Source organism: Lingula anatina, chromosome 8 (assembly GCF_051362555.1).
Source record: "Lingula anatina isolate TDL-2025a chromosome 8, LinAna3.0, whole genome shotgun sequence".
Classification (NCBI taxonomy): Eukaryota; Metazoa; Brachiopoda; class Lingulata; order Lingulida; family Lingulidae; genus Lingula; species Lingula anatina.
The window spans coordinates 14,931,294-14,949,452 of record NC_141774.1 but is presented as its reverse complement, the minus strand read 5'-3'; the positions used below and the strand labels follow the sequence as shown (position 1 = coordinate 14,949,452).

Sequence of the window (18,159 nt, the reverse complement as noted above, 5' to 3'; positions counted from 1 at the left end):
AGCGTCGGCCGAAAGTGGCCCTCATACATATCAACATGAATGTTTTGTACCCCATCGATGGTGCTGGCGTGTAGTCTGAAATAGAAATGAAATTATTGTAATAAATCACTTGTAATAATAATAATAATAATAATAATAATAATCACTGATTACCAGAGTAGGCCTGCTTTGTAGCCAACGATTTGTATACGTCTGAAAAAAATCGCACAAACTATTGATGAACGTAAAAACGAGGGAATGTCTTGATGAACATACAGTATGCGCTAGATTAAACAAATACTGTACATGTTAATTTGGAGCAATTTATTTTGTTTTCGCGTCTTTTTAAAAATATAACCATTGTGAGGGCCTATCGTAGGCGTGCTTAATTTAAGATGAACACCAACGCTCTTAATGTACTTAGCGAAAAAAATGGCGTTGCCGCTGCAGTCTTGTGTTAAAGAAACACTTTCCCGATGCTCTGTGGTATTCCTTTCACTTTCAATAACGATCTCGCATGTTATGTACTGGGAAGTGCAGGTTAACTTGGCAACGGTAACATGAACTAATCCCTCGCGGTCTTCTTTCTCCATATCGGTTTTTCCCACACAATTTCCTGGTGACATTTCTCAGTTTCCTAGATCTGGAGGCGCTTTATCTCACAAGGAATTTATGATGGCCTTTTAAGGAGGTTCGCATTAGTACTTTATTTTATTCATTGTTTACTCTATGAAAAAATGTGTTTATCAAAGGTATTTACATTATGGAAATATCCGAATAAACTCATTTATTTGAATACATTTGCTTTAAATAATTTATCATGAAAAACGCCAAGGGAAACAAAACATATCATCACAAGATTTTAACCCTAGATATATATTATAATCATCTACGTTTTGTTTTTACTTTTTATTTCACCTGTATGAAGCATATTTTGGACATGGTGGTGTATAGAATATAAAAATAACAATGCAATCATAACATAACAAATAGAGGGACGGGCGGTCTTTTTGTGAAAATGTGAACTTTTTTCCTCCTTAGTTGACCCACGAAATGGAATTCAGATTTATTGGACATTTTTGGGAGATTCTTTCGATTCTCCAATAGAGGACTCGCCTACAAGTCCGTTAATTGTCCACGTGTTAGTGCAACGCAGCCATATGGCTATTCTTACACGAACTACCGCACATACATGTACATACACACGATAGAAACACACGCTTAATCCATCATCATCATCAAAAACAAATTAGAGCCGCAATATACTCACAACGGCAGTCGTGCTCCCATCATATACTCATTCAAGGACCAAATTCCTTTGATTTCCCGGATTGCCGTCAGATAAAGAGAGAAGCTGGCTTTTCTCATGTTTTTCTCTTTTCGAACCACCCCGGTTTTCAACGCGTGCACGTCATATTAGCCTAACATATTATGATATTTTGTTTATTTCTTAAATAGCTCCTTCTATTTCATACATTTCCTTATATTATACATTTACGTGTAATATACAAACAAAAATTGTTATAATGCACCACAATACAATTTACAATAGGCCCTTGCGCTCGCGCGTGCGCGAGCGTTTGTGTTCTGTGTGTGTGTGGGGGGGGGGGGGGGGGGTGAAAAAAGACTCTTATAACCGCCATTTGACCGAAAAAGATCCACACTTAGATACAAAATTTGATCTACAGGTTCTATACCCGATGTATACCATTTCTTATGTTAGGTCAACAAGGCCGGGGAGTGTAAAGATCTTTTTTTTTTCAGAAAAAGAGTCAAAACATTGTAAAAGGTCCACTTTTTCAGAAAAATATCCCTCACTTTGAAATTGCTAGCTACAGGCCTGGAATCTGAGAAGTTTTCTAGGAAATGAGCAGAAACTCACATCCTGTATCAGTCTGTCCCCTTGGCTCTCTGACATCCTGCGGACTCGGGGTAATTCCCGGTCGATAGGAAACCCGCCGTGCTTGGTTTCCCTGCGACATTTAAAATCTAACGAAATTATCCTCATTTCTCGAAGATACCAATGAATACCAATGAGTGTAGATCGAGAATAGTGTTTCTCTCAAAATCTCAAATTCGTATCGATCCAGACACAAAAGAAGGCGCACAGCGTCGTAAATGATCCATACAAATTGTCCCTTAAGCAGTTTGAGGAATGCATGTATCTCAATGCGATATTCGTTTCCAATTCAAGTCGCTTTTTTCCCTTTAATGTGTGTGTATTTATGTGTTTCCGTGTGTGGGGAAAAGTGCGTGTGTGTGCCTGTGTGGATTGAGTGTTTGTGTGCGTGTGGGGGGTTGCGTGTTATTTGTGCGTGTGTGTGGGGAGGGGTGTGTGTTTGCGTGTATGCATGGGGGTTTGCGTGCATGTGTGTGTGTGGGGGGGGGTGCGTGCTTGTATGCGTGTCGATTGTGTGTATCTGTGTGTGTGGAGGGGGATCCTGGAGGCTACTAAAAAGTACGTCTCTGTCTTAGTTACAGTACAATAGTATGTGGAGATCAAAGACATCGACTCGGCATCGAAATCTATGCGTGATGAAGACGAATTGCCCTTTTAATGTAAAGATGATGCCCCGACATGTTCGATCGATCAAACACAGCACAAGTAAACAAGCCCATTGCTTTTTTTTTTTTTTTTTTTTTTGAAGCAGAAAGTTAGGCAAGCTCGATCGGAGAGTCTCGCTCCCTTAGGCCTAATTAATGTTTAATATTAATACTGTACTAACCCATGTAATGATATCGTTTGATCCGCTCTATTCAGTCATTTAGTATGTTTGTACTGTAAGTTATTTATATGGCTCCTGAAGTTAACTTGCGGACACAACTTGTGTGTGTGTATGAGAGAGAGAGAGAGAGAGGGGGGGGGGGGGGGAGAGAGAGAGAGAGAGAGAGAGAGAGATGAGCAGAGCAGAGCAGAGCTACCCACATGCTTTCCAATAGGTCAGGTTCAGTAAGGATTTTTCGTGCAAGGGTGGATGGTGGAGGGGTGGGTGCACGTGGAGGCCCTGATTGACCTAGGATTTTACCTTGCCGATAGGCGTATAGAGGCGTGTAGAAAGGCGACGGGGCGAGGGGGGAGGGGTCAAGACTAGATATGTCGTATTGAATAAGTTGACCATTTACTGCGTGACCTAAAACATTACTTGAAAAAATAAGTCATAATTTTGAGACACCTCAAAATCATCATTATCGAGATAGGCTCTTGATCTTAGTAACTAACAAAATTGTTTTTAGACATATTCCACGTCGTATTTTTTCAATCTCGGATAATCGTCCCCACTGATATATTACCGGCAAATATTGTTTTGGAAAATTCAACCAATTTTGCTGGTATTTGTTAAATAACTACCGTACACAACAAACATCCACGACCATCTATAGGTTGTTTGTGACGTTTTCCTTATAGTTACTAAACAATGGATAATATATAAACAAACACTTAAGCCTACCTTGATTTATATCATATGAGCCTATATATCACTGGTAGGCAGAAGGATAATAAAATCAGTCCTCTTTCTTTCTAGGTGAGAAGAGTCACTTCAATTCTTGACTTTAACCGCTCTTCACTTCTGTCAATTTTACTAAACAATTGCTCGACATCCAACAAAATTCTGGTGATTTCCCCCAAGCAACAGTTTAACCACCTACGGTAGACTTTCTTCCTGTGTATAGAATTACCCGAAATTGTGGCAAGGATGACGGCGTAAATAAGATTCCATGCGAGAGACCAAATCTACAGCCCTCTCGTAAGATATGGGACGAACGTATTGTATATTCCACCAACAGCGCGTCTTTTAAAAACACGTATCTACAGGTATTCTGTTCTTTAAATGGTTACAACTCAAGTGGTCGTTACAACTAAGTCCAGACACAAATCTCCACTGTGTAGTCCCCACGCTAGGAGACACGGCCAATTAATATGCCAAAGAACGATACCCACGATGGAGAAGGGTCTTTTAATAAGCTTACTCCTTTTGGCCTTGTAATCAGTCCACGTTTACCTAATGGCTGTGACACCGGTACATCTGATATCAGAACACCGTTTTTCAGCACTTGCACAGCTTTAAAGAAAACCCACAGTTAAACTGCTCTAGATCTAGCGTATTATGCTGGTTGGTTTTAGTCGTCGCTCCGAAATATCACTCGACATCCATTCCCAAATCAGCCAAACGAATTCATTAAGAAATCCCAAATTGGCGACCGCTTATGCCAGCGTTAAGCAGCGCTTGTCATGATTTAATTCACTTATATGATGATTTGTATCTTCAAGTTAAATGTCACTTGGATTCTGTTCCCGACTGATAACTTAAACGTCGTAGAGCGCCCCCTCTTCGGACTCTTTACGTGACTGCTGCAGTACGTGATTGCCTATGGCGCATGTAGCAATAGGGTCTCTAGCCTTAGGGTCTATATGTCTCAACGAATTCGTTTACACACCGTATACTTCCTCGATCCACTTGATCTTAGCTGTACCCAAGTAATATGCTGAAGTGTAATAAACTACCTTGTAGCGATAGTTACCACAGCCTAGAAACCATCATAATATTGGATCCTAGGCACAAGACGAGTTAAACAGTCTACACTGTACAAGTCACGATGATCCAGCAGTACTACGACATTAACTACCAGTGGATCACCTGCATATATGTGTCACGTCACCCTTAAACAGTCAAATCTATCTCAGACATATTATACACGTTAGTAACGTACTAATCCTACAATCTCATTGATAATCTGAACGCACAGTACAAAGTTTGTGCAGGTCAACTCAGCGTGTAAACATTCCCACAGGTAAATGACTATACGTGTGTTGTTCCGGTCTGAATAGCGGGTTTATAAATAGTTTATTTGAAAATATATTTACCTGTGTTTTTATATTGCATTCCTATTGACTAAGATATTTTCTTTTCTTCATTTATTTATTTATTCATTTATTATTATTATTATTATCACGAATATGGATTGATAGAATAATGTTTTTTTTTTTTTTCGAATTTAGGGCCTATGAAATTATGAACAATCTGTCTAAAATAATCTCTCCAGCGGATCATGGCTGTCAAGTAATGGGGATATAGCCAGAATCCAACTTAAAAAATTATGATCTAAAGATATAGCATTCTCCTAGTAATGATACAGTGTAAATAATATTGAGAACACATGTGCGGTGGCGACATGAATAACATATACTTCCTATGGGAGCAGTGTCTTCTTGTTATTTGTAGTTACAGAAATGAACGAGTGACCAGGGAAGGAGTTCCATTGACTTTTATAAAATTTGCAGGCGATTAATGTGCGGCGAGGGAAAATATTAACCGGCAGACTTGCGTCCCCAAGGTATCCTAATATGATGAAAAAGCTCCGCTCACTCTAATTCATACGTTCGGCTACATGTTCACTTTTCTTGGAACAGTAAGACTTCTCAAATCCTCACGTAGATGACAAATTATTATCGTATTTGCAAGATAAATTGTTACTTCCGTGTCATATTCATCAGTGCAACTCTCAGGCTAGTCTCTGCATGCTATATTAAAATAGTACGATAAATATTTGATCTTTTGGGAGGAAAAAAAAACAAACAGAAATTGATCATTGTGTTTTGTTTATTTAATTCAGTAATGTACATACGACATTACATATTAAACTATTATACAAATATATAAATATATACACATCATTTGCAATATTTATTATAATCATCTGGACAAGTCCTTTGTGTCACGTTTCTTTATGCCACGTTTCTGTTCCCTTTTTTTTTTCAACATCGATTCCTTATCTTTGAATACAATTTCAATTATATCTTTGATATTCTGAGATCAAAAGAAGTAAAATAAATATTTTTAAAAACTTCTGATTTTTTCTTTTTCTTTTTCAAGAATCCCAAATAAATCCTTTTCAGCATCAGACTTCTGGACTAAAATGGTCACTTTTACATCACAATTTACAGCCAAAATATAATAAAAGAAAAATAACATAAAAAAGTCATGCCCAAGTTCCTTCCCTGATTTTTCCAGCAAAGCACACTTAGTGTGAATCATGTGACAACCACGTGACTGCAGCGTGACTATCACGTGACTCCACCGTCACTGGACGGCCCCCTCTTGTTCACGCCTGCTGAAACTCCAGGTTAAGCACTCTGGTGGGAGGGATCTCTAGCTCCGCGTTCACCTTGGAGTTTACGTACTGGTGTAGCAGCATGCGGAGCTCGGCGTTCTGTTGTCTCAGACCGTCCGTCTCCGTGATTAGCTTGGCTCGGCTCTGTAGGCAGTCACTGGAATGTAGGGGAGAAAATACTTAATAAATACTTTATATGATAATATTTAAGGATTTTTCATAATGTTTGGGGCAAGGCACCAGAAGGTCAGATCTTTAAAATAATATGGCATTTCAGATGCTTAACTATAAAATTCATAAATGAATCAATATTTAAATAAAGTGTGAATAATTAAATGTTATTGACAATGGCAAATAATAACAGAAGCAACAACACAAAATCACCAAGCAATGATATTAAGTCAACTGAATAGGCAGAAAATAAATAAATCTGAGTTAATAAATTATATAAAGAAGTCAGTTCAACGAAGCTGTGAGAGGAAAATACTAACCTGTACATTTCTAACCCATCCAGAAGAGCGTCCCACATTCTCTCTGTCTTCTCTGGAAGAATGGAGCAATATTTTTTCCAGTAGGCAGCGTCATCTGCATCGTCCCTGTCTTCAGTATTTGCAATCTTGAATTGGGGCTGCTTAGACTTTTCTCTGTAAAAACAGAAAATAAAATTAAGAACCAATTTTTGAAACGATCAATAAATGATAAAATAACTAAGAATCAATAAATATTAATAATATTAATGGTAATTAAATACTATTATAACCTACTGCATTCACATTAACTATGGAATAGAACCAAGAGAGAGAGAGAGAGAGAGAGAGAGAGACTCACTTTGTTGGCTGCCACTGTTCCTCCACAAACACCCTGAGTGCCTTGTACACATCGTTGGGATGGATCAGCTCCGTGACCTCACTCTTCACTGACCTTGGGGTCACCACCTCCTCCCCGTCCTCCATCACTTTCTGCAGCTCCTCAGCCACTTCAGCATCCTCGGCCATCTGGAAGACAAATACATCATCACCTTTCCGTCTTGACTAAAAATCATTACCTTTTCTGACAAGACAAAAAAAAAAAAAAAAAAAAAAACATATATATTACCACCAAATGTAATGTAACTTTTCTTAAAAGACAAACATCTTGACCTTATGACAAGACAAAAAATGTACACTTTTATGCATAACAACCCCCCAAATTATGACTGATTATAAAGAGTAAAAATGTCAGTGGGTTATACCTCATCTGTCTGAGTTCCTTCTTCACCTTCCTTTTCTGGTTCACCATCCTGCAATGAGGAAAAAAAATAATTAAACAACCTTTTGATGACTGAAAGTAGTTTCTTTTAAGTTTGTGAGATGTTAATGTAACAACTGAAGAAAATGCTATCCCCACTTAAAAATGGTGGTTAAAAAAATGACCATTTTCCCTATACCCTATCCTCAATAAAAAAGGTCCAATTAAATAAAGTAAAATTAATAATAATAAATAAATTCTTCACCTGTCTCTCTACCTCTACCACCGACTGTTTCCTGCTGCCCTGCCCACTCTGAGCACGCTCTGTGGCCTGGCGGAACTTGGTGAAGAAATTGGACAGCCTGTAGATGTCGTCTTCTGTTTCCACTCCCAGGGCCTGAAATTAAGTAGTGTTTTTTTTTTACAAATTATACAATATATAATATAAGATATAAGAAGAAGCCTACTGTATCAATAATGTTATTAACTGTATAAACTAGAACTGCGTAATGACACAGCATAAGAAATTGTAGCACGGTAAGATGGTGCGACAGCCGATAAGGTAAACATGAAACATATAAAAAGTGTTTGTATCTGACACAGTGCTTATTATTAATATAATAAATGAAATTCAGATCATTATCATTATCTTACATTATACCTATAATTTGCTATAATTATAATTTTCATAACTTAGCAGCTAATTTGAACATTTTTAGAAAGAAACAATAATGAACAATAACATATTCTTTCATAGATATCCATCCTTTTTCAAGTCATTCACAAAACCTTTTAAAAACTTACAGCAAAGATAGCGTCCAATTTCATTAGGGACTGCTCGTCCTGTTCCAGTGGCGCTAGGAGTTTCACCAACTTATTTTCAACTAGGAAACCCTGAAAGAAAATGAACAATGGGTTAAATATGGACTACAACTTTTTAGTTACTTGTACTTTGGTAAAGAAGAATATTTCATTGGTGGATGAGGTGCAATCAAAAAATGAACCTTTCGAAGTAACTAACAGAAACCATTCATTTGGACTCGCCATGCACATTGCATGTAAAATCTTAATTCTATCAAAATTCATTTTTGTATAATTTTAATACATTCAGTTTGTTACCAGCAGATATTTTACTTACATAATAAATATTGAGTTATTTGAAAATTTGAAAATCACTCAATCAATGCAAAACTTATACAAAAGCCTGAAAAGGAAATTCATTGTACAGCAATCAGATACAAAAATGATACCTCCCTACCCCCATTTTTTAAAAACTGGCCTCATATGAAATACCCGACAATTTAAAACTCACCGATTCATCACACAGGAGCTCCAGTATTTTCTTAATAGTATGAGCTGAGAACTTCTGAGTTATGGTGCTCTTCACAGTCTCGCCTTGCTCGCTCTTGGTGGCAGGATCCTTCAACATGGAGCCGTGGTGGTACTCACTGCCCTCTTCTTCTTCTCCTGGCTCAGGACGGTATGGCCTGTCCACTGGGTCTGCCACAGGCTGGTCACTGACTCCTCCTAGAGGGTGGACACAGGGTTAGATATATATATATATATATATATATATATATATATAGCTTTCCATATATACGTGTGTGTATGTGTTACAACTCCTATAATTACTAATGCCTTATGCCTACTTGTACTATGTGTATTATGTATGTTTGTGTTGGGAAAAAAACTTGTTGGATGTATATGAAGTTTATTCATCAGCCTATCACCCTCCCCCACCCCCCCCCCCCCCCAAAAAAAAAAAAGAAAAAAAAAAGACCCATGACATGACCTACCTGTCTGTGACATGACTTCCTGTACCACCTGTGTTGCTGACACCTGTTGTCTCTTGGTCTGTTCACTTAGTATGGGGCCAACATTGTCCATGAACTCACTGGAATTATTGAGAAATAAAGTAATAAAATACAAATAATTTCCATTTTTTGGGACCAAAAAGTTGAAAAACATACATCTGGTTATCATGTTGCTAGTGTTTGTATAAATTAATTTACTAATTTAAAAAAATTAACATGACAAAATTTTTTATGGAATGTGCTTGGTCTTCTGCGTCCTAGATAACTATTCACACCAATCAAAACTGCAAATCCATCCAACTCAAGCAAAGGAAAACCAAACCACAGAATACACCATGCCACTCCTCTCTTATTTTCCCCCCAATTTGTCAGGGCACAACTTGGACCAAATACCCCGGTCAAAGTAAATATTAGTCTGAACTGTATGGAACCACTTACAGATCAGGCTGGTCCCACCTCAGACCCAGCTGGTGTTCTGTGACTATCCTGTCTTGTTCGCAGACCTTCTCCACCAGTTCTTTGGCCTCTGCCTCATTCATTATCCAGATGTCTGTGAACTTCTTGTTGTCTGTTGTGATGAAATGTCTGGAAGGCAATGAATCAATATTGAATCAAATTCGTCTAAATGAATGAATGGATTAATGAATTATTAGTCATGGCAACAATATGTTGTCAGAAAATAAGCATGACACCCTTACAATATACCCTTCAACATGTTTCACAGTCTCATTACTGTATATAATGGCTTTACTGCACTTGTTAGCTTTACCATGTAAGGCTGAGGTAAAAAATCTGTGACATCTTTGCACCCCAGGGTCTTTAAATGTTTATAGCCCACTGGAGACATCTCATTGCTGCTTTATTCCACTGTCTTATGATTCAGAAAGGTACCCTACATATTGTTACATAACCTGTATCATAGACCCTACCTAGACTTTTTCTGTAACTCCATGAACTGTTCAGTTATCCTCTTATAGTCTTCTGTCAACTGGGAGTTCTCATCCCTAAACTGTTTCTCCTGTTTGGCAAGTTTAATCCTCAGTGTGTTCATGACATCTTGAAGTCTGTGTAGAAAAAAATGAGATAAACTTTAAGATGAGAATCAAAGAATTTAAAAACTAAAAACTAATAATTTATTAGTTTGACACTGCTAGCATATGTGTCACAGCAAATGCTCAAATAAATTTAAGCTGGATTGAAATTTAAAACAGATATAGTTTTTTATTTTATTTTATTTTTTATTTATTTTATTTTTTTTTTACTATATTTTTTCATGAATTTTAGTTTTAATGAAGGAGGGGTGTTTAATAACTCTATTTTGCAAATATTTCCCTAATGCCTTACCTGGTAATTTTCCTTTTCTGTTGAGACTTTGTGATGGTGTTTTCCTCATCCCTCTTTTTCAGGACCTGGAAGTTATACTCCAGTTTTTCCTGGTTAAGTTGGAAGGTGGCCCTCATGAGCTGTATTTGTTGCTCTAAGAGCTGGAATAAGAGATAAACCTTTGTTATTATACTGTTTGTTTTCCTAAATATCTTTTAAAATATCAAAAATGTTCACTCTTACAGGTCACTAAGAAGACAACATGAAACGGGTCTCAATTTAATTTTGAAATTAGCTAGTCTAAGACAGTGTTCAGTTAAAGAAAAACAACATTGGTAAAAATTTCATTAACTGGACTTGTTAATGAGTAACTTTTTCATCAACCTGAAAACATAACATTGCAGAATCATGGAAGAATAATAATTATTATTATTACTATAATAAATAAATAAATAAATAAATACCTGCACATCTGTTTCCAGTTTAATCTTTACACTATTATACTCCTCCGCGTCCTGGACACGCAGGTGCTGCAGCTGCTGCTCGTAGTCTTCCACACGCTTTTCACGTGCCTTCATGTATTCCAGCTCCTTGTCGCGCCTCTGCTGCATCATGTGGTCCCATTTCTTGCGCTGGAGTTCTAGAAGTTCTGTGCGTTCTGTGACAAATGCTTTCTGGAATGGTATCATTAAAAATGTGAATTATATTCAATAAATATCATCTATTCATTTTTACTTAGAATTGGCAAAATTAAAATAGAACTAATCAGTTAAATCAAATTTTCTTTTTTCTTTTTAATCACCAATCATTACTCCCTCTGTTTGTCTTTCTTTTATTCTTAGTTCCTTCCATGCACCTCTAACTTTTTTCCTTTCCTCTATCGTTTTCTTTTTTACTTTATGTAATTTTATAACTTGATTACATCTTTATATTTTACTTCATATCTACAGACTTAACTTTTACTTTGTTCCTTTATTTCTTATTCGTTATTTTCTAACTTCTCGTCTTTCATTCTCTTTTCTTCCTATCTATAATTTTCTTTCTTTCTATTTTATAATCTCAACTTCGTCTACTCTTCATCTTCTTCACCCCCACCAAACGCTCCAACCCACCTCAATCTGGTTGAGCTCCTCCCTGTAAGCTTTGGTGAGATTCTTGATCTGTTCCTCCATCCTCTCAATCATCAGGTCAATCTCCTCCGCCTGCTTCTTCAGGTCCTTCACGTACTGCTCATCTTTTCCCTTCAGCTCCTGCTGGAACTCGCTGATCAGCTTGTTCTTCTCGTCTATCATGGCGTTACACCTCTGCTGCTGCTGCTTCAGCATCTGGGGACGAGAACAAATTGTTTGTCATAGTGTCTTGTTTATTTAGTTGTCTGCATATGTTGTAAGTGTAGTTGTGTAGAAAGCCTGTTAAATGTAAGTGTAAACATTTTAGTTCTCAATAAAGTATTAATATTATGTATCTATTGCTGAGTTGGTGAGAGAACATACTATTTCACTTGTATTTTTCTTTTTTAATAAGTGACTGCTTTAAAACATAATTTTATAACAACAACAATAAGCTTAATTGTATTACTTAAACCAAGCTGATTACAAAGAAAAAAAGCTAATAATATTCATGAAAAGCCTACATGAGCAAATTTAAATGAACATATGTTATTTTAGAGCAATTCTATAATTAAAATAAATATCTGACAAAACTCCAAAGTGATCTTTGTGGTTCTATCGCCTATAACAGGCCGTTAGACCTCAGCTTTTCACGCCAGGTAAAAAACTCAATAGTGATCAAATGCTGTACTTCCAGGCCACTGGTACGTACCTCATGCAGGTCCTGGGGGATTTCCTTCTGGAGGGCAGACTCCCATTTTTTACTGATCTAAAAAAAAATTAAAAAAAAAAAAAAATAATAATAATAATAAAGGTACCTAAATATTTTGAAACATGAATGTAAGTTTTGCATTGTAAAACCAAATTAGCTCAGAATTATATGAATACTTGTTACGTCTTTTTTGCCCCATGCACAATGATTTCTTTTTAATTTTTTATTGAAAGTTTGTTTTTATTTACAAATATATAAAAAATGTGGGTCTTTACCTCTTCAAATCTTTCGGTTCCTCCCTTATTTTCAGCTTCTAATTTGTCTTTCCTGAAAACGAAACAATAAAAATTGTTGAACATAAATGGTAAATACAATTTTACAATGTTTCACAAAATGATGCAGTCCCTGAATTTCTCTAATTATATATCAAAATGTGACAAAATATTTTAGCTCTTTATTGCCAATTTTGCTTATAGTTTATTATTATTATTATTATTATTATTATTATTATTATTATTTTTTTTTTTTTATTTTGCTTCAAATAATTTGCTAATACTGTTTATTACATGCTTTAGAAAATGTTAAGATTTGTTTTGCAGATACAGTTACTGCATTTCAAAATGTGGAAAAAATAAATGTTTATTTTTCTTGTGGTTCATGAATGCATTTTTTTTTTAATTACTAGAAATTACCAGCTTTAAAATGGGAAGATTTAAGACAACGAAAGTCTGATATAATGTGGCTACTTTGCTGCCTTCTCCTACCTCTGTCTTCGTGCCTCTTCTTCCTCAATCCTGCGAGCCCCCTCTCTCATGTCACCTGCTACACGGATATTGGTGACAAGTTCTGTCCCATCCTGCAGCAGTTTTGTCAGGCGCTGTCTACTCTGTTCAATTTGTATTCTACTTTTACTGATTTCTTCTTTAACTGCCTTCTTCGCACTGGGATCTTCTCCCATTGCAGCTCTGAAATAAATTAATTAAAGAATGCTACATATAACTCAAATCATTTCAAATAAAGATTCATACAGATAAAATAGATGCATGCTCATAACCCTATAGGTTATTGTATAAGAGTCAGTCAGCATTAATAGCTCAGAAAATAATTAACAAATAAAACTGCAGTAGCTGCTGTCATAATATCACCACACCATTAATGAAACATATGCATTTGAAAAATAAATCCTGTATATTTCTTTGGTACCCAGTAGTTAAGTTACCCCCCCCCCCCCCTCCCCTTCACAGAAATTAATTCACTTTTACAATTACAGGCCATCTTCTTGTTTCATTTCAGGCTCTCTTATTGTTCATTATTTCCATTTTTTTTTTTTTTTTTGGTATAACAATCACTTATGAAAGGAGACAATTTCTCGCCTCATGCTCACACTATTACTATCGACTTTGTCACTGATTTGACATCTGGCTCACCTTCTTGCCAGTTCATGACGCCGCTGAATCCTTAGTCTGCGGGCTGCAATTCTTTCTTCTGGGTCATTGGAATCAACAGACGGCCCTACTTCTTCTTCCTCTCCACTAGAACTCATCTTGGTTGAAACCTTTTAGAACGAACAACAAATATATACAGCCTTAGTCTTTTGGCTGTCGGCTTCTCTCACTATTTTGTAGTTGCTATGAAAGATTCTCGTTAGATGGTCACGTGACTAAAATTCAAGGTTTTAAATAACGCTATATTTGAGTACCAAAGACCATATAGTGTATTATATATATAGTTGAATAAGACAAAATAGTACAAAATATACGATATTTCACTATAAATCAGAACAAACATGAGATATGAAGGTTTGTAAAACTCAAAACATTCCGTCATCTCGCGAGAGTAAGTGTGATTTTCGACTCCCACAATGCAACTGACTTCCTCTTTCAAGCAGGCAATATGGCGGTGAGCATTCCAATCCAACTAATGCAAGAATAAATCTATTGCCATCTGCCCTGTAACAGTCTTGTTGTATATTTACCCCCTCCATATAGATAGAGGATTATATGTCCTCGTGACTTTGTCTTTTAATGTTAAATAGATTGGCGGTTAAATATCTTTAAACCTTGACTATATGCGGACTCACAACATGCAAGATTTGATGGAAAATATGCATTTACAAAATTAAATGCGAGGTTAAAACAATGAGTTCACTATCTAAAATGTTTGTGACAACTTGAGCAATACCTACGCATATTGTATTTGACAGATGCCGAGTAATTAAGGGGCAACGCAAACTGTCGAAACATTTTTGGAAAACGGTATTTGATAATCTTGCACACCAACGTCGGTGTCTCAGTCACTTGTGAACGTGGCTTTCGTTGTTCATGATCAAGTTAACATGAGGTTTATTTGTTTTACAACGGGTACTGTAATTTTGTCCATTTTCACAGCTTTCATCTAGTTGTTTAGATCATTTTTTTCAAATGATTGAATATAATTTTCCTGTGCAAAACGCTGCGAGGCACAGGTTCGATGAAAATGATGGTTGTAGTGATAAGAGAACATACATTTATGATCATGCTGAAATGGTTACTGAAATATTCAGTTCTGCATAACCACTTATCAACATTATGCAGTCTGTTTTGACATTTGGATAGGTTACAAACAAGCATGGCCAATTATGAAGCGCATGACAAAGAGTAACTCGTCGTTAATCAAAAATCTTGACTTTAGTTACAAATCCTTTAATAGTTGAATATATTTAAAATGACATCATATTGTGTATCCTTCCCCTAATCTCACCCAATCGGTACACTCAGACATAATACATACCCTTATTTTTTCAGGGGGAGAAGGAAGATAAAAGCAAAAACAACCCCATGCGCGAGCTGCGCATTCGAAAGCTGTGCCTGAATATATGTGTTGGTGAGTCTGGTGACAGACTGACACGTGCTGCCAAGGTGCTGGAACAGCTCACGGGACAACAGCCAGTCTTCTCTAAAGGTAGGCACGGCAGGGATTATACCTGGGTCCACATACAGGGGTGAAGTTGACCCACTTGTGTCAGATTTCTTCTTTTCAAATGGAGGTTGTAATAATGTTAATGGAATTTATGGATTGGGTATAGAATCTTAATGTGTATGGGGGGTGGGTATAGAAACTGTGTGGGGGCTCTTTAAATGGACAAATACTTGAGTGTTTGGGGCAGTCTATTATTAATTTGTTAAAAAAAAACCTTTTTGGTTAAAGCAAAATTATATTTTTGTGCTACCATGAAGTCTGGGTTGAATTAATTCTTCAGACAAGGAAATGATATACAGATAATGGAAAACACAGTTGTTGTAATGGGAAAGCATTCTTTGGCACAGGTACCTGGTTGGTTGTATCAGAATACTTGACTTAAAGAGTGCAAGAGAAACCTGCCATTCTTTTGCAACACACATCAGGCTGGGAGGTGCTTGATGTGATACTGTTACGAAAGGCACATGAACATCAGCATTGAAAAACAGAGCTTTAGCTTTGCTTACCCACAGGTATGCCAATGATGTATATTTATTTTCTCTCCCCTCATCTAGCTCGTTACACTGTGCGTTCCTTCGGTATCAGAAGAAACGAGAAGATTGCCGTGCATTGCACAGTCCGAGGTCCCAAGGCAGAAGAGATCCTGGAGCGTGGATTGAAAGTGAGTTCATTCTGCTAAGTACTCGGTGTCATAAATCCAAGGACAAAAATTCATTGTTCTCAGTAGAACTTCTGGTGTTGAAATGATGAGAAACCTACAGCCCTACCCCCCCCACCTAAAATTATTCAAGGTCAAAAGTGTTGTATTCACATGTTTTTAAGTTTTCCTCTACCATAAGATGTTAATGATAGTGATGACATCTTAGGCTAGTTAAAACTATTACTGTGAAGTAGTGCTTCGAAAGTCAAGTCTGAATTTGTAGCAATTGGTTCCAGACAGATAATGATCAGATAACAGAAAAAAATATTTGGAAGCATTCTTTGGCACAGGTACCTGGTGGTTGTATCAGAATACTTGACTTAAAGAGTGCAAGAGAAATCGGCCTTTCTTTTGCAACACATGCCTGGCTGTTCTATGCTTGGTGTGATACTGTTATGAGAGGTACAAGAAGAAATGTCTGATTAAAGTAAAAAAGTAACGATCCGTTATAGATTCAGTGCTCTGTAAATGGACCTCCACCCCTGCTACAAATGCTAATACATCACATTTGTTGTAATCTGTGTGCATGAAATACTGAAATCATTTAATAGATAATTAGGACTATTAGATATTTTGTTTCTCCTCTGTTTTTCTCTGAGTGTATGCTGAGTGATTACCACTATGCCTAATATTTAAAAACGCAGGCAGGGTGCAAAAGAACCTTAATTTCACTTGTCAGGTAAAGATAGGTAAGCTTTCAGAAATGGTGCCTCTTGACAGTAGAATTCATAGAATTTTCAGTCTTGTATCTTTGTTTTTTAGGTGCGTGAGTACGAACTGAGGAGGGGCAACTTCTCCGACAATGGCAACTTTGGCTTTGGCATTCAGGAACACATTGATCTGGGCATCAAGTACGACCCAGGCATTGGCATTTATGGCATGGACTTCTACGTGGTGATGGGAAGGCCTGGTAGGTTACCATAGCAACTGATTCAGTGAAAAGGATTGATTTTGGCTAAAGAATGTGAACAACATCAGGCATTCATGAGTTGAATTGTTGTTTATCTCCAACAAATTTTGTTAAATAGACATTTCTCATAGGTATTTTGTTCTTAACTTATTTGAACATTGTCACATTTGAATATTTGAGCAAATTTTCTGGTTCCATAGTGTTTGAAAGTGTGCATCAGAGATGACTTCCTTTCAGTGGATTTTCTGAATTGAATAATTGCCTTTGGTTAGTGCCTGATTTCTTTAACACCTTTATTGACTATTATTATACTTATTAACCAGGATTCAAGGTGGGATGGAGGAGAGCCAGAAAAACCAGAATTGGCGCCAAGCACCGAGTGAATAAAGACGAGGCCATGAAGTGGTTCCAACAGAAGGTGCGTTGCTTAAGCATGGTCTTTGGTGCGATGTGGGCAGCTTCTTAATTTTCAAACCTCCATTGGACATGAGTGGAAAGTTGAAAAATGAACGAGCTAATATGCCTCTTCTCTGCCACGCTAACCTTCTTTGGGAGTATTACAACACTTGATTCTCAAACCGGATGTTACTTTTTTTTTTTTCTTTTTTTTTGTTTGGGGGGGGGGGGGATATTGTGATTTGAATTTTTTTACTTTTGATAGTCCCTTTATTTTAACACTTCAAAGTCTAGTAAAATAATTGAATGTGACGTTTTGGCGAAAACGTAATAAAAATAATTGTGTCCATTGTTTGACTTGCATTTCCGACAATGATGCTAAGGACGGTATATTTATATGATATCATTATGTTGTACTATTTTCTTTTATCTTCCAGTATGATGGTGTGATTCTTCCAGGCAAATAGACCATGCCCACAAGATAAAATGATGCCTCCAACAATTATGAACTCTCTTATACATGCCAATTACGAGAGACCTTATGAATATGTACAGACTTTGTTGTACATAGTAAAAAAAGAAAAACTGTCAATGAAAAATAATTCAAAAATAAAATGTCTGAAGAAATGGATCCATGTGTTGGCTTTTGCATCTGAGATGGAAACTTTGGGAAAGATCTTCTCTGCCAATGGTTGCTTGTATCGAATTTAGTTAAAAGAGGATGAAAGATGTTTTTTTTCCCATTGTGGTGTCTTAAGCTGCCATTGTTAAGTCTCATGTTGGATGGAGTCGGCGATCTTAAATTCTAAAAAAAGGTCTAGGTAAACGCTGTCTAGTTCTAGCAGGCCTATCCAACTACCAGACTCGGCACATCAGGATCCTGAATTAACCGGTATATCGGACCACACTACCCGTTTTCA

The 18,159-nt window shown here is 36.8% G+C and overlaps 2 protein-coding genes across 3 annotated transcripts; one reads left to right on the top strand and one right to left on the bottom strand.

Annotated features, from left to right (window-relative positions):
- Window positions 1-5,561: 5,561 nt before the first annotated feature.
- LOC106169860 (dynein regulatory complex protein 1) lies at window positions 5,562-14,141 on the bottom strand. 2 transcript variants are annotated; one of them, XM_087019389.1, is made up of 18 exons: window positions 14,062-14,141; window positions 13,703-13,830; window positions 13,040-13,240; window positions 12,551-12,602; window positions 12,276-12,332; window positions 11,567-11,779; window positions 10,919-11,128; window positions 10,476-10,615; window positions 10,061-10,195; window positions 9,570-9,716; window positions 9,114-9,211; window positions 8,630-8,844; window positions 8,122-8,211; window positions 7,583-7,714; window positions 7,322-7,369; window positions 6,919-7,085; window positions 6,582-6,734; window positions 5,562-6,247 (listed from the first exon to the last, which is right to left on the bottom strand). In XM_087019389.1, the coding sequence occupies exons 2-18, from the start codon at window positions 13,816-13,818 to the stop codon at window positions 6,082-6,084; spliced, it is 2,340 nt and encodes a 779-aa protein (XP_086875515.1). In that variant the 5' UTR covers window positions 13,819-13,830; window positions 14,062-14,141; the 3' UTR covers window positions 5,562-6,081. The 2 variants fall into 2 exon arrangements, with proteins under 2 accessions (XP_086875515.1, XP_013404944.2); XM_013549490.2 differs by lacking the exon at window positions 14,062-14,141 and having other exon boundaries at window positions 13,703-13,972.
- LOC106169859 (large ribosomal subunit protein uL5) lies at window positions 14,111-17,870 on the top strand. Its single transcript, XM_013549489.2, has 6 exons — window positions 14,111-14,174; window positions 15,059-15,215; window positions 15,788-15,894; window positions 16,696-16,843; window positions 17,167-17,261; window positions 17,677-17,870. Exons 1-6 carry the CDS (start codon window positions 14,169-14,171, stop codon window positions 17,704-17,706), a joined length of 543 nt encoding a protein of 180 aa, XP_013404943.1. The 5' UTR covers window positions 14,111-14,168; the 3' UTR covers window positions 17,707-17,870.
- The last annotated feature ends 289 nt before the right edge of the window (window positions 17,871-18,159 follow it).

What these genes read in the sequence shown, in the direction of transcription:
- LOC106169860 (XM_087019389.1), bottom strand. Translation starts at nt 13,818, where the DNA reads ATGAGTTCTAGTGGAGAGGAAGAAGAAGTAGGGCCGTCTGTTGATTCC. An exon ending in AACTGGAAACAGATGTGCAG is followed by an intron (nt 10,616 to 10,918) that starts GTATTTATTTAT and finishes CTCTTATTCCAG; the next exon opens with CTCTTAGAGCAACAAATACA. An exon ending in GAGTTACAGAAAAAGTCTAG is followed by an intron (nt 9,717 to 10,060) that starts GTAGGGTCTATG and finishes ATTGCCTTCCAG; the next exon opens with ACATTTCATCACAACAGACA.
- LOC106169859 (XM_013549489.2), top strand. An exon ending in ACAGCCAGTCTTCTCTAAAG is followed by an intron (nt 15,216 to 15,787) that starts GTAGGCACGGCA and finishes CCCCTCATCTAG; the next exon opens with CTCGTTACACTGTGCGTTCC. An exon ending in CGTGGTGATGGGAAGGCCTG is followed by an intron (nt 16,844 to 17,166) that starts GTAGGTTACCAT and finishes CTTATTAACCAG; the next exon opens with GATTCAAGGTGGGATGGAGG.